This window comes from Motacilla alba, chromosome 12 (assembly GCF_015832195.1).
Source record: "Motacilla alba alba isolate MOTALB_02 chromosome 12, Motacilla_alba_V1.0_pri, whole genome shotgun sequence".
Lineage (NCBI taxonomy): Eukaryota > Metazoa > Chordata > Aves > Passeriformes > Motacillidae > Motacilla > Motacilla alba.
This window is the reverse complement of record NC_052027.1, coordinates 14,389,517-14,414,869: the sequence shown is the minus strand read 5'-3', so window position 1 is coordinate 14,414,869 and position 25,353 is coordinate 14,389,517. Positions and strand designations below refer to the sequence as shown.

Genomic DNA, 25,353 nt, shown 5'->3' with positions numbered 1-25,353 from the left:
CCCGGTGCCCGCCCGGTGCCCGCCCCGCCCCGCCCCGCCCCGCCCCGCCCGGCGCTCACGGGCCGGGGCCGCGGCGGCAGTCGCGGCCGAGAGATGGCGGGGGGCCGCGGGACCCGGGCGCGGCGCTGAGCCCCGCCGCCCTGCTCACCGCCCGGCCGCCGCCGGGACCCCCGCGGAGGTAAGAGCGGCGGCGGGCGGCGGAGCGGATGCCCGGCGCGGGGGGCGCCCCGGGAAAACTTTCCGGCGCTCGGAACTCGCGCGTGTGGGTCCCCCCCGCCGCAACTTGCCGGTGGAGCGCGCAGGTGGGGCTCGGGCTGCTGCCGGCGGTGCGGGGCTGGGACCCCTTCCCCGGGCCGGCGGCGGCACCGGGCGCGCCGGGGATCCCCGCTCCCCGCCTCGGCGGCGGGGTCATAGCGAGGCGGGGGGACCCTGCCGGTCCCCCTGCTCCCGGCAGCCGCGGCTGGGCGGGCGCGCCCCGGTCCCTCTCGGGGCGGGGGGACTGTCGCAGGGGACGGGGGCTGGTAGGGAGCTCCCGGGGCATGGGGGCTGCGGCGGGGCTCGGCGGCGAGCGGCTGCCCAGGGAGGGGGTGCCGGGGCAGACGCGCACGCCGGAGAACGCCCGGCACCCTGGAGCAGGCTGGCGGAGCCCGCCCCGGTGGGACGCCGAGCCCCGGCGGGACCCCGCGCCCCGGCGCGCTGGGGCTGCGCGGAGGACGCCCGGGCGGGGGGCGCAGGGGACAGTCGGCGCTCCCTGGGGACAGGCCTGGCGTGCCAGAGCGCAAAGTTGTGCAAAGTTATTTCCCGTGTGCGCGGGGCCGCGCTGGACATGTAGCGTTATTGTGTTGTGTTATGTTATTTTTTTCCCCCCCTATTTTTCCCCCCTTCCCACTGATGGCATCGCGCGCCGTGGCCGGAGGTGGGCCAGGCTCCCCTCCCACTGCCTATCCTGCCTCTACTGCTTTTCCCTCCCAAAATGTTTCCTGCTCTCTCCCGAGGCCACGGGGAGCGGGCGTGCAGGCAGCCCTACCCCTGGGTCCCCCCGGGCTTCTCCCGAGGCATCCCCTCGGCCCTCTTTGGGGGTTCGCTCCCCAACAGGAGTCCCTGTTCCAGACGAGAAAACCTTTCCCTCGTTGCTTGGGCTCGGCGGCGCTGGGTTGACCGGCCTGGGGAAGGGGGGATAAAGCCGAGGGCGATTTTGATCTTCCTGCGGCAGCACAAGCAATGGCCAAACTTTAATGGCCAAAAAACTCCTCCAAGCCCAGACAGCCCGGGGGCTGGAGGGCAGGAATGTGGCCGCTCTCCCCTGGAGTTCTCCGTTTCCCCCGAGTGCAGATGACCCTGGAAATGGACATTTCCTGGCCAAGGTGCACTCCAGTGGCCCGTTTCCCTTTTTTGCTTCCTCGGAATTTGCCTTTCCCAGCCGGGTCCGCGTGCCCCCCACTCACCGCCGGCCCTTTCCCCTCTCCTCGCCCTGCGCTCGCTGCGCTCCCCTCCTCTCCCTCTTTTCCTTTGTTTGCCATCTCGCTCCCTGTCTCTGACGCGTACGCCGCTCCATCCAAATGCAATAGTAGGATTTGCCAGAATTATTTCCTAAAGCTGCCGGGGAGAGGGGGGAGGTTTGGATGGAGGGGGGTTATTTAACTGCAACCAACTGGAGTTTTGGCTGGTGGAGGAATTGGGGGTGCAGGCTGTCCCGGCCTGGCGCTGATGGGAAGGGCAGAGCCTGGGAATGGGTGGGAGAAGGGGGAAGGCAGCCTGAAAAGGGACCGAATACCAGTACAATGGAGCAGAGCTGGGTGTGCTCAGGGACGGAGGAGCAAATGGAAATATTTACTGACCCCAAAGGCAAGAAGGAGAAGAAAAAATACACAGCCCCAGGGGGCAGCGGTGCCACCACACTCGGGGTCTTGCCCTGCTGCTGGTGACAGTGCCCTTGCCCTGCTCGGGGCTGGGGCTGGCAGTGTGGGTGCTGTGCACTGCAGGAGAGGCCAGCCAGACCACCCGGGTGGGGTGCGGGATTGCCCCCCTTGCAGCTCAGCATCTCTCTCCAGGGTGCCCCAAAGGGTTCCCAGCCATCCATCCAGCTTCTTTGGGTGTGCCTGTCCCCTGTGGGGCTGTCTGGTGGCGGCTGGAAGAGCTCTGGAGGGCATGGCTTCGCTGGGGTGTCACGGTGGGGACCCCTGTTCCCACAGAGCTGACCCCCTTTGCTGGGCTGGCTGGATGCTCCCCCCATGCCTGAGCCCACCCGGCTCCTGTGGCACAGCGCATCCCACCCAGGCGTGCAGCCCCCGGGGGACACGAGGGGCTTCCCACCGCGGGCCTCCTCCCAGATCCCGCTGAGGTGCCCTGGAGACCCGCAGGAGGGTGCTGCCTCGGGAGAGGGGCCTGGCCCGGGGGAGGGTGTGTCCAGGAGGGGCCGTGGGGTGCGCGGGGGGCACCGTGCCCCGTGCCCCGTGCCGTGCCGGGGTGCGTGTGTGGCTCGCTGGAGGCAGCTTGGCGGACTCCGCTCAGTGCCGGAGCCCCAGGGAGTCCAGCTGCCTGGCACACAGGCAGGGCTTTTTTTTTTTTTTCCTCTTCTTTTTCTTCCTCTTTTATTTATGAAAAAAAAAAAAATCTTTTTTTTTTTTTTTTTTTTTTTTTGTACGTTCTTGGAATAATGAAGTCCAGATTTCCTTCATGTTGGAAAGATTTGATCCCAGCTTTGCTTGCTGTGGCTTTGCTGGGGGCTGGGAGGAGAGGTGGGGAGGCGAGGGCTGGGAGTGGGACCCCTTTGGGTGCCGGGGCAGGGAAAGCCAGCCCGGCGGGGGGCTGGGGAGGCTGCGGCTGAGGGGGGGTGTGAGGAGGGATGGAGGGATGCTCCTGACCTGGCCAAGGCTTGCCAGCTGGGGTGGAGGAGGGTGCTGCAGCGGCTCTCTCTGCGCTTGCCTCGCCCTGCGTGCTCACCACAGAGGTGACGCTGCGGCCCCCTGATTTGTGCCCCCTGCCCCCCATCTGCAGAGCGGGGTTCAGCTTCCCAGGGCTGGCCTCCAGTCCTCCCCGGAGGACGCTGCGTGCCAGCGGGTGATGGAGAGCGGGATGAGGGGCTTGTACCCCTCAGGGCGGTGGTGGGCGCAGTGAACTGACATCCCTCCCACGTGTGCCCTCCTTGGCAGGCTCGGCTCCCCCAGACTCCCCTCGATCTCGGCGCCAGGCGCGTGCCCACCATGCCCGTGGTCGGTGTCCTGCTCTGGGCCACCCTGCTGACTCTGGGCTGGCGGGCTGCCCATCCCAAAGAGCACGGCTTCGCTACCCCCAGAGTGCAGCTCTCCTTCAAAGGTAAGAGTCTGGTCGTTGGAGTGGGGGGCAGGGTGGGACCCCAAGATGGAGGAAACCACGGGCACCCCAGTACAGGCTCCTCCTCCTCCTCCTCCTCCTCCTCGCTCGGGGGGCATCAGCGATCTGCACCCTCAGAAATCTCCACGGGGATCCACATTCAGGTGTGGCTGAGCTCCCGATCTGCACCAGCACACGCGGTCTGGGGGGGCTGGTAGCCTGCCTGGAGCCCCCACTCTGCTTCCTGTTGTGGGTGGGTGGCTCCCTCCATCTGGCAAAGCTGGGTGCTGAGGTGCAGGAAGCCCCCCCGGCAGCACCCCGATTCCAGACAGCAGCTTGACGCCGCCCCGACCCCCCCAGCTGGTATTAACGCCTGGGAGCTGGCAGGGAGCCGGGAGAGGCAGGAGGGGAGGGTGCTGGGTGGGGGGAAGGGGCTTAACCCTTTCATACCGGGGCTGCTCAGCCCACCCAGGCACTCTAGGAGCTGGGGGGGGACCCCTGGGTCAGCTTTGGGGTGCACATTGGTGGAGGGGTTTGTCTTGAGCTCGTGTTTTGAGGTTGCTGAGCAGGGCAGGCTGAGGATGAGGCAGGTCCCAGGGTTGCAAACCTTGAGGAGCGGAACGGAAATTGTTTCTGCTGGGGGCTTGCCTGCTTAGATGTGTGTCAGGAGGTGACAGACACGAGGAGTCTCCTGTCTGCCTCCCCTTGGGGTCTGTGGGAGAGCTGGGGCTGTGCTGCCTATGCCCCTCCTTTGCTGTCCCACTGTGCCTTTGCCCTCTGGTCACCTAGTGAACCTGTGAGCCCGAGGATGTGGTGGCAGAGCTGATGGAGAGCACAGCAGAGCCGGGCAGGGGGGGCTGACAGCAAACGCGGTGAAGCAGCAATAGCCATGGGTGTTACAGGCTGGTCTTGACAGAAAAAATGGCTGGTATGAAGAGTCTGGGGACAAGTCCAGGCTGGAAAGCAGTGAGCAAGTTCCTCCCCAGAGGCAGGCGCCGCTTTCCTCTCCGAACAGCATTTTTGGAGGGTTTTGGGGGCTGCTGGGGCACTTTAGCTGCTGTACAGATGCTTCTCCGCCTTGGCTTAAAACACCTCTTCCTCACAGCTGTGGGGAGGGGAGGCTCCAGCAAAGTCCCAGCTGGAGCTGGTGCCCACCACCACCCTGTGCTCCAGGAGCGAGATTAATTCTGGATAGGCATGGTTAAGCTTGCTGTGCCACAAGTTGGGGGCTGGTTTGGGGCTGGTTTTTTTTGGCCCCAGCTGGTTTGAGCAATGGTTCCGGGCTGTGCTCAGGATCTGCAGTCCCTCTCCCTCCTGCCTGAGGTGGTGTGGCAGGGCTCCCCCTGCCCTTGCTGCCTGGAGGGGGGATTTGTGGTGGGAGAAGGGCTGGTTTGCACTGGCACACGGAGAAGAAATGCCAGCGGTGTGCTGGATCTAAGCACATTGGGGTTGGGAAGGAGTGCCACTCGCCTCTTTCCTGCTTGTCCTCTGACAAGGGTGGCAGTGGTGGAGAATTCTCCCAGAGTCTTCTTGGAGGGCCAGCTGGGAGCCATACACCAAACTGCTGGTGAGCAGCTTCCTGAGTTGATCATCTGTGTGCAGCCTCCCTGGAGCGAGAGAGCCATGAGCCAGGGGGTGACAGTGGCACTTGGTGGATGGCCCAGCCCCTTCTCTTGCCTGTAGAGCAGGGATGATACCCGAATGCCTGGCCCCAAACCTCCAGTGCAGCTGCAGACAGAGGGGTTGGGTGTGATGGGTCTGGGCTGGGGGACACTGGTGTGATGAGTTGGGCTGGGCTCTGCTGTCAGGGGTGGCTGTGCTGCCACAGGGGACCAGGTGGCCGTTTGTGCAGCCACAGCCGCTGAGTTGGGCTGCGGGTCTCCCGCACAGCATCCCTCTGGCTAAAGCCTCCCAGTGCCAGGGTGGGATCGAGGCGGCCTTGTGGCCGGTCTGCTGGGCAAGAAGCTGCCGTGTCCCCAAGCGTGTCCCCCGGCGCCTGGCCCGGGCGGCCGCGCTGCCTGGAGCCCTGCCAGCGGCAGGAGCGTCTCTGGTTTGTTTGCCTTTGCTGTTATCGCCAGCCAGGGGTTTGTCGCAGCTCCCCGGGGCCTGCGTCATCCTCCACGGAGCCCCGGCGTCTGAGGGCATGAAAAAAATCCATCTGTAAAATACTGAAGTGATAGGAAAGGGGTGGGAGCTGAGCTGCTGTGCCCTGGTGCAGGGTGATGGGCTGGGCAGGGTCAGTCCTCCCCCCATCCCGTCACCCCCGTGGTCTCTTTACGTCTGTCCTCCTCTCAAGGCTTTCCTGTCCGTGTGTCGGCAGGAGGAAGGTGACCGGCATGGAAAGAACAGTGCTGGGAGCGGCTCCGGCACAGCTCCCTTTTGCCAACAGCTCTTCCCAGATCCCAGCCCAGTGCTGGCCAGAAATAGGGTGGATATTTTTAATCATCTCCGTGCTAACAATTCACTCACTCCCCACGCTGCTGTACACATCCTGCGGTCCCCTCTGCTCTGGGCCTTCCTCCGGGCCGGGGGCTCGGGCACCAGAGAGGCTGGCCCGTTCCCCACGAGGATGCAGGAGGTGATGCTGATGAGGTGATTCATCCCTCCGTGTCCTGCTCCCTGTCCAGCGTGGGAAAAGCGTGCGGGAAGGAAGGGAGGGCTCTGGCCCCGCATCACGGCGGGAAGCCCTCGAGGTCAGGGCTCTCCGCGGGGCTCCCAAACGGGAGCCACTCCCCGCAGCGAGGGGAACAGCCGTGCTGCCACCTCTCGGAAAAGCTGTGGCTGAGATCCAGCCAGGGGCAGCCCCGGCGGGGAGGGGCAGGGTGAGAGGCAGGGCAGTTCCTGCAGGGGAAAAAAATTACTTTAAAAAGAATGAACCGAGCATGGAGTCTCCTCTGGGCTCCACCGCCAGCCCCCTGCGTGGCCTCGCTCCTGCCTGCCTCGTGCCTCAGTTTCCCCTCCCACCCCCCTGGCATCTCTGCTGGCCGGGAGATACCGGCACGCTTGATCCGGGCCAGGGGGTGGCAGATGGCTGGAGAGGAGCCCGGACAGGGGACCATGTCCTAGGGGCCACCCAGGCGCCCTCCTAAGCTGCTGCAGCTGTGGGCACTGCTTGGCGACAGCAGGATGGGATAAACAGGGGGGTGTGAGCAGGGCCAAGGGCTTAGGGACAGCCAGTACCGGGAGTGTGCTGGGAACACTGGCGCTGTTGGTCCCCACCCTGGCGTGAGTGCCCCATGCTGCTCCTCAGACCCCGTAAAGGTCAGGGGGATGCCACAGTCCCCTTTCCCGTGCCCTAAGGGGCGGGGACACGGGGCTGAACCCTGTGACCCCTAAGAGGATTTCCTTGGCTGGGACAGTGGGGGGCTGCGGCAGAGCCCCTCCACCCGCTGGGACCGGCTGCTGCTGGGGCTGAGCTCCCTGGCTCCGGCTGCGAAGCTCCATAAGCTCCTTAAACCCTCCCTCCCCCAAAAAACCCTGTGCAATTTCAGCCCCCCCAAGCCTATGTCTAATAAGCTAGTTATCCCTCAAATTAACAATGCTCCTTATGGAACAGCATGGCCCTTCCCGGGGTCCTGGCAGGGGTGTTGTTCCCGCTGCAGAGCTGCTCGGGCACAGAGCAATGGGCCTGGAGCAGCCGCAGCTTCCCCCGGCGCCGTGCCCTCCCCTCGGGGGCTGCGGGAAGAAATCATGTCCTGACATTAAACAAAAGAGCCCAAAGAGCGGTGGGTTGGGGCACATCAGCTCAGCACTGTGCTTTTGGGGTGATTAAAGTATTTTTTTCCGAAGCCAGGGTCTTTCCTGAAGGGGATTTCATGCTGCCGGAGCATCCCCCGAGCCAGCCCAGAGCCTGGTCTCCACTGCGCAGTGATGCTTGCTGGGGACGGGGTCCCCCCTCGCAGCGCCGCTCCTTGGGGCGCATGCACACGCCAGCGCTTGGGGCAGGCTGGCCCGGGGATGAATCAGCGGTTTCCGCTGAAAAAATGTGGGTTTTCTTTTTATTTTTTTAATTGTTTTTTGGCTTGCGCCCAAGCGGCCGGGCTGCGATGGCTGCGGGGAGCGCCCGGCCGGCAGCTCTTTCATCCCCCGGGATCCGAGCCGGGCGGCTGCCGCACCTGTCCTGTGCCGCGGTGCCGGCACGGGGCGATGCTCCAGGGGCGCTGGAGATGGTCGGGGCTGGAAGGCAGCAAGCGGGAACAGGAGTTATTTCATCTCCCAAGCCCCTGCAAGGCAGCTTCGGTTTCCTCCCACCTGTGAATCGGTTAAATGGGAAAAGAGCTTGGCTGGGGGCCACGGAAACTCTCTTATTACATGTAATTAGCTTAATTACATCATAAATAACCCATCAAGGGGTAGCGGAGTGACGCTCAAACAAATAAGCAATTCTGCTTTCATCGGACGACCCACCCAGCTCTTTGATCAGCCCCAATAACAACAAATGCTTTAACCGCGAGAGGGGACACATCCAGCCCCCTATCCCTCTCCTGGCAGTGCTCCCCATCCTGCCCCTCTGACGCATACCCAAAAAGCTGCATCTCAAATTCCGACTAGGGAAAAAAATTAGAAGGGAACATAATCAAAATTTGGGGCACGCTTTTAAATTTGTGGGATAAAACGCTGCAGGATGGAGATGGGATTTATCCCTGCTGTGCCAGGCTCCCTTGGGATCAGTGCTGGGCTTCTCCATCGGCATTTAAAGTGAATTCATTCTTCCCCATGCAAAGAAAGGGCTCCCGAAAGGCTCTGGCTCCGCCAGCCGGGGTGGGGGGGTGGTAAGGGGGGCGGGAGTGCGGTTATTGAATATAAACACGCCGTGTAATTTACATGCTAATTATGTTGAATGCGCTACAAGCCCATAATTAGAATCTAATTAGGTGAGAGCGCCTGTAATTGGTTTTGGGGAATGCAGTAGTGGTGCACCTGGGGAGGTGACCCGCTCGGGCCGTAATGGCATTAACCCTTCAAGCGGGTGCCCTGGTGATGTTTGGGGGAGTCGGGCGGATTGGGGTGGGGTGAGGAGTCCCACGGGGTGCGCGGTTTCTCGAGAACCCCCAAAATCTCCCATTTGCTTTGGAGATCAGCGCTGGTCTCCGTGCCAGGGGGTGATGAATAGGGACCACTCACCCCTGCCCGATGGGGGCCGGTGGTGACAGCCAGCAACGGTGGACAGCTGCCGGAGCTGGGAATGCAGCCCGAAATTGGCATTGCGGGAAGAATTTGGCTGTGCAGAGCGTGCAGTCGGGCGGCGGTGCCGCGGGCAAAGCGGAGCATCTCGCCTTGTTGCCAGCCCTCGGGCTCCTGGCCGCGGGCATCACTCGAGGGCGCGGGGTAATTGCAGCTCAACGCCCAAGGACACAAAACGATTGCGGGCAGGCGAGTCCCGGGGGGCTCGGCGGGGGCTCGGCGGAATGTTGAGGGGACGGTCCCCACGGAGGCCACCCTGGCTGTGATGCCGAGCGGCTCCTGGCTCCGGTGCTCGGCAATTAAAATAGGATTAGGCTCCCGGCCAGCCGGGGAAGCTCTGCCGGTGCTGGGATTGGCAATGGCGAAGCAGGAGGGAATTTGCTCGTTGGGGCGCATCGCCTGGTGAGCGGGCTTCTCCAGCCCCACTCCATCCCCGGGGACACCCCTGGCTGCTGGGGGCAGGTTTGGGGGCCCAGTGACCCTGGGGGATTAGGCAGTGCGGTGGAGGTTTGGGAGGTCAGAGGTTGTGGCAGGGTCTTGCCTGCCCCATTGTCTTTGGAGAGGGCGTTACGGGGCAGCGGTCCGGCACCGCCCTGCTTTGGGAGTGCCCCCTCTGATCGCTGGGCCGTGGGGCTGAATGGAGCCACCGGCGGGGGGCCAGGGCCCTTTGTGCTACTGGCCCCGTCCCCTGCCAAGCCCGTGAGACGCCCATCGTAGTGGATGTGGGGTATTAGGGCCCGTCACTGACATGGAACCCTCCACCACCCAGTGTCCCGGCGCTCCAAGATTCCGGGGCTGTTGGTGCTGGTGTTCCCAGGCTTGACAGGGTTGACACATGAGGGGCTGTCCTGGCATGGGGGCTCCTGTCCAGTTTAATTGCCATCCCTGTCTCTGTCTGCTCCAGGTGTCTCTGTCCTGAGTGGGAAGCCTGGGCGTTCAGCTCCATCTTTGGCAGCTGGGGACGAGCTCCTCTGCCCTGCCGGTGTCACTCACTGCCAGAGCCACCCTGCCCTTTCCTGGCTCCCGAGCTCTGGTCCCCACCGACACCAGCATCACACTGAGGGAGGCACCAGCACACAGAGTGTGGGGCACACACCTGTACACACACGCAGAGTGTGGGGCACACACCTGTACACACACAGACAGAGTGTGGGCACACACCTGTACACACACACACAGACAGAGTGTGGGCACACACCTGTACACACACAGAGAGAGTGTGGGGCACACGCCTGTACACACACAGACAGAGTGTGGGCACACACCTGTACACACACAGGGACAGAGTGTGGGGCACACACCTGTACACACACAGAGTGAGGGGCACACACCTGTACACACGCAGACAGAGTGTGGGCACACACCTGTACACACACAGAGTGAGGGGCACACACCTGTACACACGCAGACAGAGTGTGGGCACACACCTGTACACACACACGCAGAGTGTGGGGCACACACCTGTACACACACACAGACAGAGTGTGGGCACACACCTGTACACACACACACAGAGTGTGGGGCACACACCTGTACACACACAGAGTGTGGGCACACACCTGTACACACACAGAGAGAGTGTGGGGCACACGCCTGTACACACACAGACAGAGTGTGGGGCACACACCTGTACACACACAGAGAGAGTGTGGGGCACACACCTGTACACACACAGACTCTGTACACACACACAGACAGAGTGTGGGACACACACCTGTACACACACTCACAGAGTGAGGGGCACACACCTGTACTCACACAATGTACGGGCCAGTGGGGCAGCTTCAGGACGGAGGACAGGCAGGGAGCAGACCCAGTGTGCCGTGGCACAGTCAGGGACCGCTACAGGACAGGCTGGGGACGCCATGGGTGGCATGTGAGCCAGCGCCAGCAACAGGGAGCATCTGGAGCCCAGATGGGCCAGGCAGGAGGAGGAGCCTGCCGTGGGTGGGTGGGTGAGCGGCTGCCTGGCCCCCCAACCTTGGCACTGTTCCACTGCACCTCTGCCACGGCTCCCCCGCCTGCAGCCCAAATTCCAGATTCCTTGCACATGCCCACCGTGCTCGTCCCGCCATCCAGCCCTGGCAGACAGGCAGGCCCCACGCCCCCAAGCCAGGAGGGGCTCATGTCACAGCCCGTGACGCCGTTTCCCGCAGCCGGCCCCGAGGGTTCCCACACCGTGTGTGCGCTCTGGCCTCGCTGCCGCGGCTGGGCGGCTCCAGCATCGCGCAGGAGCGGCACTGGGGACCGTCAGCTGCTGCCAGCTGTGGGACAGAGGGGCTGCCCTGGGTGGGAAGGGACCCTGGGGGCACCTGTGGGACATTGCAGTCCCTTGTGCAGTGGGAGGTGGGAGGTCAGGGGATCTGCAGGCACTTGGCCTCCCGCTGGGAATGGAAGCTGGCTGCTGGAGCCCTGCCGGTGCTGCCTGGAAGCCACGGCAATGCTTCCTGACACTGACCTGCAGGACCCTGCTCTGCTCTTCCCCAGGAAGGGTCCCCAGAGCTGCTCCCGCTCTCTGCACTGGGCACCCCTCTGCATGGGGGGACGCACTCCACAGGGTGAGGGTGCTCATTGGATCAGTGTATCATGGATGTGGCATCAAAGAGGATGGCAACGCCAAAGAGTATGGCATCTGGGGCAGATGGCATCCCATGAGGGTGACATCCAATGGCTGAGGATGGCAGTTGGTTGTTGTTTGTGGCATCCAAAGAGGGTGACACCTTTTGAAAGCGTGGCATCTCCAAAGAGATTGGCTTCAGAGGTGATGGCATCACGTGGAGATGGCATCCAATGGCTGTTGATGGCATCCTAAGAGAGCAGCACCTCCAAAAGGAAGCATATGGGGAAGATGACATGCCATGGGGATGGCATCTGATGGCTTGGAGTGGTATGTAAAGGGGTGGCATCCAGGGCAGATGTCATCCCATGGAGGTGGCATCTGATTTTTGGGGGTGGTATCCAAAGGGGGTGACACCTCCAAGGGGAGTGACACCTCCAAAGAGCGGCATCTCCAGAGAGGTGGCCTCCAGGACAGATTGTATCCTGTTGGGGCAGGGTGTTCTGTCTTACTTATGCCCTGGCCCCTGCCGCGTGGTTCTTGGCACTGGCCCACATCATCTGCAGCACTTCTGCCTTCCATCTGGCTGCCTCGTTGCACTTGTGAATATTCATGACCCTCATTATCCTCTTTCACTCCTTGCTCCCACACTTAGACTAAAAATAACTTTCCAAGGGGGGATGGGGTGTGCGGGGTGGGGGAGAAGCTCGTCACCTCCCCTGGAGCTGGTTCCTTGGGGTCCCAGCTCTCCCATCCTAGGAGCCAGAGGCTTGGCCAGAACATGGGGTCACAGTGCAGGAGGGGGATGATGCTAGAAATGTTGAGAGCGGTGGTGTCTGGGCTGAGGTGGCAGAGAGCTCCAGCCTCCTGCCCCATCTCAATGGCAACCTCCACTCCCTCCCGTGGGGTGCTCGATCTCCTGAGCCCAGGTTCTGACGATTTCTCTTCTGGCCACTCTTGGTTGTCTCAGCTGGCCATGAGCGTCTCTGTCATTGTCCCCTGTCCCTCATAGAGGTGGCAGTATCATGGTGCTCATGGAGTGGAAAGTGGGCACCTCTTCTCATGGGGTGTCCTCCAGCTGGGCCCAGGCTTGGACTCGGGGATGACACTGGCGAAGACGGGGGTCCCTGGGCTGCTGACACCTTCCCCTTTCCCCCGTAGAGCTGAAGGCGACAGGCACAGCACACTTCTTCAACTTCCTGCTCAACTCCAGTGACTACCGCATCCTGCTGAAGGATGAGGACCACGACCGCATGTACGTGGGCAGCAAGGACTACGTCCTCTCTCTGGACCTGCACGACATCAACCGCGAGCCCCTCATCGTAAGCTGAGGGCAGGGCTGGGCAGAGCAGGTGGAAGGGGGTAATTGAGCACTTTGGGGACCTTTTGGATGCCAGGGCAAGAGCTCGATGGCGATAACTGGTGCTGGTGGGGCCAGGTGGGAGTCCTGGTCTCCCCTGGGTTGGTGTTTCTACAGATCCATTGGCCCGCGTCCCAGCAGAGGATCGAGGAGTGCATCCTATCAGGCAAGAACAGTAATGTGAGTAACCACCATGAACCCCCTTCTGGTAGTGGCATGGGGCTGGTGCCTGGTTCTGGAGTGGGATTCATGTCCCTGTATCCTACTCTGGAAAATCCACCCCCTAGCATGTACAGCTATGTCGAGATGGGGTGGCACCCTAGGGTGTTGCAGTGTGCTGTCACCCATTCTGTTCCAGCCAGGCAGTTCCTGGCTTTCTGGGCAAGCAGGAGGCCAAGCTCCCTATGCTGCTTCCTCCTACCAGCCAGGCCTGGGCTCCCTGGCTTGCCGGCTCGTGGCCCATGCCAACCCTGATCCATGCTGTCCCATGCCACATGCCATCCTGTTTCATCCCATGCCCACACCTACACAGCCTCACAGCAATCTGTAGCCCCCATGCTTGTGTTGATGCGTTCTCCTCTGCTTCCCAGGGGGAATGTGGCAATTTTATCCGCCTGATCCAGCCCTGGAACCGGACACACCTCTACGTGTGCGGCACTGGCGCCTACAACCCCATCTGTGCCTTCGTCAACCGCGGGCGCAAAGCCCAGGTGAGGGGCGGGAGGGATGGGGGTGCGGAGCTGGTGTCTGGCACGGTGGTGCTGGCGCGGCCACCAGGGCGCTGCCGTGGGGTGGGTGCTCGGCTCAGCTCTGCTGGCTGGTGGGGGACGTTGGGGGCTGAAGGTTGCGGGCAAGGGCAGGCTGGCGTGAGCATGGCTAACCGTGTTGTGCTGCTGAGTGGGGCCAAGCCATCTCCACAGACCAAGAACTTCTCTTCATGTTGGAACTTGGCTGTACTCTGATGGCAGCTTCCACACAACGTGCCCTCCCACCCTCCTGGCTGCAGCCACTGCTGGATCTCCACTGGGACGAGAGACATGTCAACCCAGCTTCCCACTTGCTGCCAGGCTGCTGAGCCCCTCACCAAGGATTCCAAGGATGCCAGCACCGGTGCTGCACAGGGAGAACCGTGCAGGGATTGTGCCAGCTCGTGTGGCAATGTCAGGAACGCCCCCGAATGGATGTCACTCAGCACCAAGGACCACAGCGGGCAGTGAGAGGGTGGCGTCAAAGCTGCATGCTGCCAGGCAGGAGGTGTGGCAGACAGAGGAGCATTTTCAGGACAGCCTTGGGAGGGAGCTGGTCTCTGCGAGTAGCAGCATGAGTGTCCAGGGGTCCCAAGCCCTGTGAGGTGTCTGTCCTCTCTGTGCTGGAGTGACAGTTCCCAGGCTGTGTCTTCTCCTGAGGCTGGAGAGGGAGTCACCAGCCCAAACTGATGGAGGATCACGGCGCTGGATATGAAAGACGGGCATGTGCCTCAGAGCCCCCAAGCTTGGCACGGGCACTGAGAGAGGTGGATGCTGCTCAGACCATTCCAAACTGGGGTTGGACTGGGACTGAGCTGGGGAGTGGCAGCACATGAGGAGGACCTAGGGTGCCAGTGCAGTCAAGGACAGCACTAGTTGGCCAGCAGAGTCAGTGGCAGTGTGGAAGTGCGCAGTGACCCCGTGGTGCTAATAGCTTTGATGCTTTGATAGCTTTGAGGCATTGCTCATCAGCACAGGAGGAACAAGGTGGCAGGTGCCATTTTTGAGCCCCCAGGTGCGAGCCCAGCCTGGCTGGCTGTGGGCAGCCATTTCTCCACTCTCTCGTACCCCATGCTAAGGGCACCCCAGTTCCCTGGGAGAGAGCAGGATCCATCCTGTAGAAGCTCCTGCTGGAGGCCAGCCCAGCCTGGAGCATGAAGGAATGCAGGGGGACAGCAGTGCTGCTGCTCAGTGGGCATCCATCACCCCATCTCTTGGGGTCCCCTGGTCACCCCTGCCCAGGGGGGTCCTTCCCCTGCTGGTGCTAACTCTCTGCCCTGCTTTTCCCCAGGGGTTCCCGCCGAGCCAGCCGGGAGGCCGGGAAAGCAGATCCACCGACAGCCCCCTCAGCCCGAGACCAGCACAAAGCAAGGTGGGAACGGGTCTGGGAGCCCGCCGCAGCCGTGCCCACCTGGCACAGGGGCACACCAGGGCCGCGGGCTCCTTCATCCCACTGGCATGCTTCGACCCCTGGGCCCCCTCCCAGCACAGCATCTCCCGGCCACCGGCCTGGCGTCGGCTTTCTTCTCTCACTAACTCCTTCCTCCTGGTCCATGTAGGTTCCCCCCTGTGGGGGACACTGTCAGGGATGGTGGCTCTCCACCCACCACTGACTTTGCCTGACTTGCTGTGTCCCTTGGAAGTGGGACCATGTGTCGGCAGAGCCACAGGGCTTGGAATGACTGAGGGGAGGATGCCCGAGTAATGTGCAGAAGGTGTTTGGGTAGAGCCTACAGAAACATTACTGAGCAGCTGCTTCACCTGCCCCAAGAGGGGCTTATGTCATCCTGGCGGTCAAGTGCACTCAGGGAGGTGGCAGCATCCCCGGCTTCTGGGAACACCCCAGCGTGCAGCCCACCCTGACAGTGTCACCCCTGAGCCTCTCCCCTCCGGACTAACATGGGTCAGTGCATGGGCTGGGGAGCATGGGGGACATGGGCACCCTGGTGCAGCCTGGGGCTCCCCCAGCTCCTTGGGTGGTCAGGGGCAAAGGGTGATGCTTGGCAGTGAGCATCTCCCGGACTGCAGGCAGCTCCTGCTGCCAATTCCCCAGTGCCAGCTGGGAAAAGGCCATTGCCATTTTAGCTCCCTCAGGTCACCCCTGCTGGGGAGAGGGTGTGTGTCCCAGCAGGAGCTCCCTGGGGGCTGCCAGCACGTGCTTCCTGGCAGCTCTGGTGCATTTCCAGGTGCGTTAGCCGATCAGCAGTGCCAGCACCACAATGGCTCCTGACCAGGAGGGTGAGATGGTGCAGCCAGTGCCAGGGCTGTGCTGGAGAGAGAGAGGTTGTGAGGCGTTTGCCCACTTCAGGAGCAGGGCCAGCATTGGGCTGAGGTGTTTGTGATGGTGATGGCAGCACAGACTGCACAGTGCGGTGATGCAGGTGGTACAACATGGCTGTGCCCATCTCTGGGCCTGAGTGCCCCCAGAGGAGCTGGTGAGCAAACCCTCAGTGAGAGATGCCCACGGAGAGATCCCAGCCCCTCACCCTCTCTTGTTTTTCCCAGAGCCTGGGCTCCACCAGGGCGCTGCTGGCTTCTCTATGGAGGGTGGCTGTCACAATGTCTATCACCCATGTGCCAAAGCCAGGGCATAGGGCCAGTGGGCATCTGCCCAGTTTGGTTGCTTAAGGTCCCCCCATGCCCAGGCTCCCCATGGATGCTCTGTGCTGCTGCTTTGTCTCAGCTGAAGGTGGTCCCTTTGCCAGGGTGAGGAGTGACCTGGCTGGGCCAGCCCGTCCCCGTGTGCCCCCAGCCAGCCCTGGCAGAGGATTTTGAATGTGCCTGCAGAGGCAGCGTGGGTCTCGCTCCTGGCTGGGAATGTGTGATGGTGCCAGGGAAGGCCACAGGAAGGCAGAAGTGACAGTAGGGAGGCATCCCATGGAGCAGACGCAGCATCTCACCATGTGAAGAAAAGCACTGGAAAATGGCCTCTGGCAAGAGAAGTGCAGTGGATCCAGCAGCCAAGCTGTGCTGAGCTGTGCTGCAGGCCAGACCCTGCCTGCTGAAGCTGCTGGAACTGTGTGACCTTGCTGGGCAAGCAGCAATGTGCAGCACAGCCAGCTGGAGTGAAGAGGCAGTCAGAGGGGGATGTTTTCCCAGACCTGGGGGATGGATGCCCCACTTCAGCCTGATGGCTCAGCCAAGTGATGGAGGGCATGGAGAAGAACCCAGCATCTTTGGAGGAGTCACTCACAGGAGCTTCAGCTTCTCAGGAGACCTGCAGACCCCTTCCACATCTGCCCTCGCTGCTGTGCACCATCCTGGAGGAGGCTGCCTTCCTGTGGGCTGTGGGAGCTGTCACATGAGTGGAGGGGTGAAAGTCTAACCAGCTGCTCTATTTGCTTCCTTCTCCAGGATTATATCTTCTACCTGGAGCCAGACAAGCTGGAGTCGGGCAAGGGGAAATGCTCCTACGACCCCAAAGTAGACACTGTCTCTGCATTAATAAGTGAGTCCTGTGGCTCCCTGGAGCCAGTGCTTCCTCCTCTGGGCAGAGGGAATATGCAGGCAGGATGGAACAGCTGCTCCCACCAGGAGCAGGGATCCTGCTGCACCACCCCTGCCTGCTTCAGCTGGCCAGGCACCTGGCCCAGCAGAGGAGGGGTTTGATGAATTGATGGTGGTTACAGACCAGTGCCAACCTCCACAACTCTCTGGGATGGTCACAGGCTCTTGGTCACAGGCTCTTGGTTGCCTGGTGGCTACCAGCCAGGTCTTGGGCTGGCAATTGAAGGGGTGGCTGGATGGGATGAGGTGGGGATTCCTGGCTGACCTCTGCCCTCTGCAGATGAAGAGCTTTATGCTGGCGTCTACATCGACTTCATGGGCACGGACGCAGCCATCTTCCGCACCATGGGCAAGCAGACTGCCATGAGGACAGACCAGTACAATTCCCGCTGGCTCAATGGTGAGTTCCGGTGTCACTGGCACAGGTGCCCTGGGGACCTCATGGCTCCAGGCCTAGAGCTGAGACCTGTCATGTGGTACTGCCTCCTTCTGCCAGAACAGACAGGGGAAGGTGGGTGGGTGGGTGGATGGACAGAAAATGGATGGGTGGATGATGGATGGATGGGTGGATGGATAATGGATGGATGGATGGATGGATGGATGGATGGATGGATGGATGGATGGATGGATGGATGATGGATAGATGAATTGATGATAGATGGATGATGGAGGAATTGATTATGGATGGATGATGGATGGATGGATAGATGGATGGATGGATGGATGGATGGATGGATGGATGGATGGATGGATGGATGGGAAGGGACAAGAGCAGGGACAGCTGTGTGGGGCAGTGACAGACATGCCTGGAGCTTTGCTGGGTGGCGGGAGCAGACTGGTGAGAGATGGGGCTGGCTCTGCCGGTGTCAGTGCAGGGGTTTCTGCAGCTGAGATGTCAACCGTGTCGCCCGCAGTCGGTGACCCCGAACGTTCATTCTGCCCCCCTCGGAGCACCCCTGCCTGCGGGGCAGCAGCTGAGTAAACAGAGCAGAGCAGATGGGATGACCCTGCTGGGCTGGGGAGCCAGCGGGGTGGTAACCCGAAGAGGGGGAGCTGTCAGCACAGGCTGGGCACCGGCTGATGGATGGCAGGGAGAAGCTTCCTGAGAAGCTTCCATGCTGTGTCGTTCCTTCCTATCCTTCCTGGGGGGAAGACTGGTTCCCACCACCTTGCTTATAGAGATGATGTATCTCTTCAACCTGTGGACCTCAGGAATGCTCCCAGAGACTCCAGGGATGCTTCAAGCCTCTCCTGGTGCATTAGAGATCACAAGAGACACCCAGAGATGTAGCTCTCACTCTGTGACAGTGCTTTTCCGGGAGTGAAGTGATGCTTCAGCAGAGGGGGGTTTAGCATCCTGCTGTGGCATGGAGCAGGGGTGCCACTGGGCTGATGGTGCCATGCTGTGCTGTGCCATTCCAGACCCAGCCTTTGTCCGTGCCCAGCTCATCCCTGACAGCAGTGAGAGGAATGATGACAAGCTCTACTTCTTCTTCCGAGAGAAGTCGGCTGATGCCCCGCTGAGTCCTGGGGTCTATTCCCGCATCGGGCGCATCTGCCTGGTAGGTGTAGCAGAGGAGAGGCAAGGAAGCAGGCAAGGAGCTGGGCAGGGGGACAGGCAGGGCTGAGCACAGGGGTCTCACTGTTCCAGAATGACGACGGGGGCCACTGCTGCCTTGTGAACAAGTGGAGCACCTTCCTGAAGGCCCGGCTCGTCTGCTCTGTGCCGGGACCCGATGGAATTGAAACGCACTTCGACGAGCTCCGTGAGTGTGCAAGGAAAGGGATGGGAACCTTCTCTACCCCTGCAGGCTCAGGGGGCACCTTGGGCAGAGCTGGGGACATCCCTGCTGCCCCCTGCCTCTTGCTCTTCCATGGGTAACTGCTCTGCCTGTACCCTGGTGTCCCTGCCTACCTTCCCTATGGTGACGCCTCCATCTTTCTGTCCCAAGAGGACGTCTTCATCCAGCAGACTCAAGACACCAAGAACCCTGTTATCTACGCTGTGTTCTCTGCTTCGGGGTGAGTGCTGACCCTCCTGGCACAGTGCAGGAGAGGAGGGGGTCTCAGCTGGGTGGGTGTCCCGGCAATGCCATGACAAAGGGTGGCAGCAGGTCCTTGTCCCCAGGTCGGTCTTCAAAGGCTCCGCTGTGTGTGTCTACTCGATGGCTGACATCCGCATGGTCTTCAATGGGCCCTTTGCCCACAAGGAGGGACCCAACTACCAGTGGATGCCCTACACAGGAAAAATGCCCTACCCCCGTCCAGGCACTGTAAGTACTGCCCGGGCACCACGGCCAGGTGAGCCAGCGCCTGCCAGGCAGCCGGCACCCTCAGACCTGTGCTCGGGTACCAACTCACCAAGCCGTGGTGATGTTTGTGCCACAGTGCCCTGGGGGGACCTTCACCCCATCCATGAAGTCGACCAAGGACTACCCTGACGAAGTGATCAACTTCATGCGCGCGCACCCGCTGATGTACCACTCCGTGTACCCCACGCACCGCCAGCCACTGGTGCTCCGCACCAACGTCAACTACCGCTTCACCACCGTGGCCGTGGACCAGGTGGATGCGGCAGACGGGCGCTATGAGGTGCTTTTCCTGGGCACAGGTACCCACGCCGCGCACCGCGGGGAACGCAGCATGCTCCGGCGCGGCCCCGGAGGGCACGGGCACCACCAGGGCTGGCCAGAGCACGGTGCCCTCCACCGCTAGAGCGGGGTGGGGGGCTGAGAATGCCCCCCTGAGATCCCTGCCCCTCCTCAAGCCTCCTGACTGTTCTTTCCCTGTCCTGATGCCATCCCACAAACCCTACTGTCCTGCCTGGTCCTTCCCTTAGCCCAGGTGCTATCCCTGAAGCCAGTGATCCGGCATGATACTTCCCATCCTAGGGATTCTACCATGCAGCCTGGTCCTCCCCCTGTCCTGGTGCCTGTTCCAGGGGCCTCATCATCCAACCTTATCCTTTCCTGACCATAGCACCCACCCATTCCTATTGCCTGTGCTAAGCCCGTCATCATCCAGCCCTGTGCCTTTCCTGCCCAGTTGCCCATCCTAGAGGCCCTGTCTTTCCCAGACCTCAGTGCCCATCCTGGGGGCACTACCATCCGGGCCAATGCTTCCCCTGCTCTCAATGTGCATCCCAGAGCACCCATGATCCATCCTGGTCCTTCTCTTGCCCTGGTGCATGTCTGCATGCTGCTCTGGGCACTCTGTGGCTCTCTGGTGGCACTCTCTAGACACAGGTGATTAGCTGAGCTGGCACACTCCACGCCAGACATAGCTAGCTGCCACAGCAGGAGAGAGATGGAAATGGGCCTGGGGGATCCTTCCTTTCCACAGGCCCAGCAGGGACCCCGTTCACAGACAGGGAGGGCATGGGTGTCCAGGGTAGCACTGAGCACGTGGGCACTGTGGTGTCTTGCAGATCGGGGCACCGTGCAGAAGGTCATTGTGCTCCCCCGGGATGACATGGAGACAGAGGAGCTCATGCTGGAGGAGATTGAAGTGTTCAAGGTAAGGGCTGGCATGTCCTCCACCCTCTACTGAGTGTTCTTGACCCCGCCAGCTAACCCCCTGGGACACCAGCCAGCCCCTTGAGTTACCAGTCACTCCCTGGGACAGCAGCCAGCCCCTTGGGACAGCCCCTTGAGACATCAGCCAGTCCCTTAGGGACTCCAGGTGTTGGTCATCCTGCCTGCTGCCCACTCACATCTCCCCCTTCCTGCTCTGCCCGCTCCAGCTGCTTGTGGGGGGTCTAGGGTGCCCACCCCAGGGCTATAGCATCAGTCCAAGCAGTCATCCCTCCATCTTCTTCATTCCTGCTCTCATCCAGGTGCCAGCCCCCATCAAGACGATGACCATCTCCTCCAAGAGGGTGAGTCATAGCAGAGGCTGGGTGGGCAGATCCCATCCTGGTCCCAGCGGTGGCATTGCCCAGCATCACCACAGCAGCAGAACAGGATGTTTGCAGGGGTCCTAATGTCGTGGGGGTGAGGAAGTATCTCACCCTGTCCTCCTTGTTCCCAACAGCAACAGCTGTATGTGTCCTCGGCCGTAGGCGTGACCCACCTGGCCCTGCACCGCTGCGACGTGTACGGGGAAGCCTGTGCTGACTGCTGCCTGGCCCGGGACCCCTACTGTGCCTGGGACGGCAGCGCCTGCACCCGCTACTCCGCCTCCTCCAAGAGGTACAGCGTGGGCAGGGAGGGGCAGCGAGGGACCCCCGGCCACAGGCTGCTCCTCTCAGCTCCCGCTTCCCCGCAGGCGGAGCCGGCGGCAGGACGTGCGGCACGGCAACCCCATCCGGCAGTGCCGCGGCTACAACTCCAATGGTCAGCGGGGTCTGGGGCACGGCCTGGCAGCCTGGGGCAGCTGGGAGGGGAGGCTGAGGGCACAGGGCTGGAGCTGGGGACACAGGGATTCCTTGGCGGGTGGATGGTTTTGTGGGTGGATGTACGGGAAGATACACGAATGAATGGGCGGGTGGGTGGATGAGTGGGGAGTTGTAGGGAGGAAGATGAGCATAGATGAATGGAAACATTGGGGATGAGAGCAAGCACAGATGAATGGATCAGTTCATGGATGGATGGATGGATACATTGGGAGATAGGATGAGCATGGATGGATAGATGGATTCACTGGGGATGGATGGATGGATGGATGGATGGATGGATGGATAGATACATTGGGAAATAGGATGAGCATGGATGGATAGATGGATTCACTGGGGATGGATGGATGGATGGGTGGATGGATACATTGGGGAGGAGATTGAACATACTTGGATGGGGGGATGGATGGATGGATGGATGGATGGATGGATGGGTGGATGAATGGGTGGATACCCACCCTTGGAGACAGATGGGGGAAGGGGAGAAGTGCAGTGGGGTGGGGGTGACCTGGCTGCCCATGGCCCCCTTGCAGCTAACAAGAACACAGTGGAGGCCGTTCAGTACGGGGTGGAGGGCAGCACAGCCTTCCTGGAGTGCCAGCCCCGCTCGCCCCAGGCCAGCGTCAAGTGGCTGCTGCAGAAGGACAACAGCGACCGGCGGAAAGAGGTAGGGCAGGGCGCTGCTGGGGGCGCAGGGGTGCCGGGCGCCAGCCGGCTGAGCCGTGCTCCCTGTGCCCCCAGCTGCGGGTGGAGGGCCGGGTGCTGCGCACGGAGCAGGGCTTGCTGCTGCGCGCCCTCCAGCTCAGCGACAGCGGCCTCTACTCCTGCACCGCCACCGAGAACAACTTCAAGCACACGGTGACCAAGGTGCAGCTTCGTGTCCTCAGCAGCCGCGCCGTCCACACCGTGCTGGTCCAGGCGGAGACCCCCCCTGGCCTGCCGGGTGCCCCCACTCCCCGCTACCAGGACCTGCTGCAGCTCCTCAGCCAGCCTGAAATGGGACTCCTGGACCAGTACTGCCAGGGCTACTGGCGTCACACGGCTGCCAGCCCCCCGCAGCCACTGGCTGGCCTCAAAGCCAAGGAGCAGCAGGACCAGAAGAAGCCAAGGAACCGCCGGAATCACCAGCCAGAGACCTATGGGCATACATGAAACCATCATCAGGGACTTTGCTAGCACAGTGGTCTATTTTTCCCCCCTTTTAATATTAAAAATATCTATAAATAAATATATATATATATATATATATACATCCACGCACACGCACACACGCAGACACATGCGCTCCCTCCTCCCACGGGAGGTGGTATTTATTTGTAGGCTGTACATAGTCACTGGGGTGCTGCTATCCCCACCTCCCAGCTCCAGGGAGCAGCAGGGCCCCCTGAGGAGGAGCAGGGACCCCTGAGGTGGTTGCAGCCACCATCACTGTCTTCCCCCCCTGCCAAGGACCCCCAGATCCTGCTGTGCAGGGACCATGGGTCACCACAGCCCCTCTCCCACACAGCCGGGGCATGGCACTGTGCATGGATGTCCTCGTGTGGGAGGGGATGATGCCCTGGGGAGGGCAGGGGGGTGAGGCAGGGGGGAGGCAGTGCCAGACAAGGGCTGCCCACTGCAAGCTGGGCATGGCCATCATCGTTTTGTGCCTCAGTTTTCCCACGGGGTTATGGAGGAGCAAGTTCTTTCTGTGGGGAAGCTGTAAGATCACCAGGTAAGCTGAGGAGGAGGGGCGAGGGTACACGGCTCTGTCCCCTCCCTGGGGGCTTGGCAGGGGTGAGATGAGACCTCAAGGTGGGACTGAGATGTTCAGGCGATAGTGGGGGCTTAGACCAGGGTCTTCGGATGGAGAAAGGAAGGAGAGGGGGCCATGCTGGTGTAAAACCTTGAGCAGCTGCTGGAGCTTGGTGACAGTGGCACCGAGAGGTGTTTGGGGCACCCAGCCCATCAGCCACCCTCCTTGGGCACCCCGGCGGGTGCGGAGGGCTGTAAATAGTTGTACATGGGAAACACAGGGGTGAGCAGGGCTGAGCAAGGGCCCCCTGCTGCAGCTCGGGGCACTCCCGAATAAACACTGCCTTTGGGACAGATGCGGGCGCCGCGTGTGCTCTGTGGGGGACAGGCCTGGCCCCACCGCGTCACCCCTGAGCCCTGCCCGGCTGCCCCGGGGAGCGCTGGGTCACTGCTGCTGGGGCACCACAGGGGCTCTGGGGAGGTGGCACTAGCGGGTGGCACTGCTGGCTGTGGGGTACGCTGGGTGGCACTGCTGGGTGTGGGGTACACTGTGTGGTACTGCTGGGTGTGGGGTATGCTGGGCTGGGCTGGGTGTGGGGTACGCTGGGTGGCACTGCTGGGTGTGGGGTACACTGTGTGGTACTGCTGGGTGTGGGGTATGCTGGGCTGGGCTGGGTGTGGGGTACGCTGGGTGGCACTGCTGGGTGTGGGGTACGCTGGGCTGGCACTGCTGGCTGTGGGTACACTGAATGGCACTGCTGGGTGTGGGGTACGCTGGGCTGGTGTCTGGTGCCACCACTGGGTGTTGCTGAAGGCACTGGGAGCACTCAGAGTCGCTACTGGGGTCACGGGGAAGTGCTGGGGGCCCTGAGGACAGTGCTGGAGCGCCAGGAGATGGTGCTGGGAGCTGGTACTGGCGGCATGGGGCAGGGGAGAAACACCAGGGGGCACTGAGGGTGGTAGTGCATGATACTGGAGCACTGTGGTTGATACCGGGGTGGTACCAAGCGCCTCTGAGCAGGTCCAGGAGGCACGGGGGCAGTCCTGAAAGGTGCTGGGCTGTATCGCAGGTAGTACTGGGCACCCTGGAGGCTGGTACTGGGAGGACTGGGAGAAGTACAGAGGCACTGGGATTTGGCAGTAGGAGCTGGTGGCACTTGGTGGTACTGGGAGCAGTGGTGGGGAAGCGGTAGTGCTTCTCTAGGGGTGGCTGGGGGTTGTACTGGGAGCACTGGGCTGTAGCAGGGCACTCTGGTCAGTACTGGGGTGATGCAGGTGGCACTGTGCTCCTCTGGCCAGTCTTGAGAGGCACTGCTGTGAGTACCGGGGGTGCTGGTGCTGCGCTGGGGGCACTGGGCTGTACTGGGAGCTGCACTGGGCTGTACTGGGGGCACTGGGCTGTACTGGGAGCTGCACCGGGCTGTACTGGGAGCACTGGGCTGTACTGGGAGCTGCACCGGGCTGTACTGGGAGCACTGGGCTGTACTGGGAGCTGCCCTGGGCTGTACTGGGAGCTGTGCTGGGCTGTACTGGGAGCACTGGGCTGTACTGGGAGCTGCACTGGGCTGTACTGGGAGCACTGGGCTGTACTGGGAGCTGCACTGGGCTGTACTGGGAGCTGCCCTGGGCTGTACTGGGAGCTGCCCTGGGCCGTACTGGGAGCTGCACTGGGCCGTACTGGGAGCTGCACTGGGCTGTACTGGGAGCGCTGGGCTGTACTGGGAGCTGCCCTGGGCTGTACTGGGAGCTGCACTGGGCTGTACTGGGAGCACTGGGCTGTACTGGGAGCTGCCCTGGGCTGTACTGGGAGCTGCCCTGGGCCGTACTGGGAGCTGCACTGGGCCGTACTGGGAGCTGCACTGGGCTGTACTGGGAGCTGCCCTGGGCTGTACTGGGAGCTGCACTGGGCTGTACTGGGAGCTGCCCTGGGCTGTACTGGGAGCACTGGGCTGTACTGGGAGCTGCGCTGGGCACTCCCGCCCTCTGGCGGCCGAGCGAGGCGCTGCAGGAGCGCCGCGGTGCGGGGGCGGGAGCGCTGGGACAGATGTGGGACAGAGGGGAACTGGGCTGTACTGGGAGCGCTGGGGACAGATGGGGGGACAGAGGGGAGCTGGGCTGTACTGGGAGCGCTGGGGACAGAGGGGGACAGAGGGGAACTGGGCTGTACTGGGAGCACTGGGGACAGAGGGGACAGAGGGGAACTGGGCTGTACTGGGAGCGCTGGGACAGAGAGGGACAGAGGGGAACTGGGCTGTACTGGGAGCACTGGAGCAGCCCTGGCAAGGCTGCAGTCACCGGAGGTGGGGGGACACTGGGGAGTTACGGCAGTGTTCCTTGGGATGCTCTGTTTTGCTGCGGTGGCCACATGGCGGTGGCAATGGGGGGCACGGTGGCAATGGGGGGCACTGGGAAGGCACACTGAGGGACCCAGAGACACTGTGGGGGGCTCACTGCGGTTGGGGTGGTCACACAGAGGTGGCAGTGCAGTGTCCCTGGACGTTGGACAGGGCTTTTTTGAGTTGGGGAGGACATGGTCCCCACACAGGAACTGGAATTGCTT

General features: G+C 62.0%; 1 protein-coding gene across 3 annotated transcripts; it reads left to right on the top strand.

Moving 5' to 3' along the window:
• Positions 1-22,299, top strand: LOC119706205 (semaphorin-3F-like). 3 transcript variants are annotated; one of them, XM_038149485.1, is made up of 19 exons: positions 1-178; positions 3,153-3,315; positions 12,215-12,375; positions 12,531-12,593; positions 13,004-13,123; positions 14,451-14,531; positions 16,514-16,607; positions 16,947-17,066; positions 18,089-18,228; positions 18,318-18,432; positions 18,619-18,688; positions 18,795-18,939; positions 19,055-19,277; positions 20,094-20,182; positions 20,502-20,543; positions 20,699-20,856; positions 20,933-21,000; positions 21,593-21,726; positions 21,801-22,299. In XM_038149485.1, exons 2-19 carry the CDS (start codon positions 3,204-3,206, stop codon positions 22,209-22,211), a joined length of 2,346 nt encoding a protein of 781 aa, XP_038005413.1. In that variant the 5' UTR covers positions 1-178; positions 3,153-3,203; the 3' UTR covers positions 22,212-22,299. The 3 variants fall into 3 exon arrangements, with proteins under 3 accessions (XP_038005413.1, XP_038005411.1, XP_038005412.1); XM_038149483.1 differs by lacking the exon at positions 1-178 and adding an exon at positions 279-302; XM_038149484.1 differs by lacking the exons at positions 1-178; positions 14,451-14,531 and adding an exon at positions 280-302.
• Positions 22,300-25,353: the final 3,054 nt, after the last annotated feature.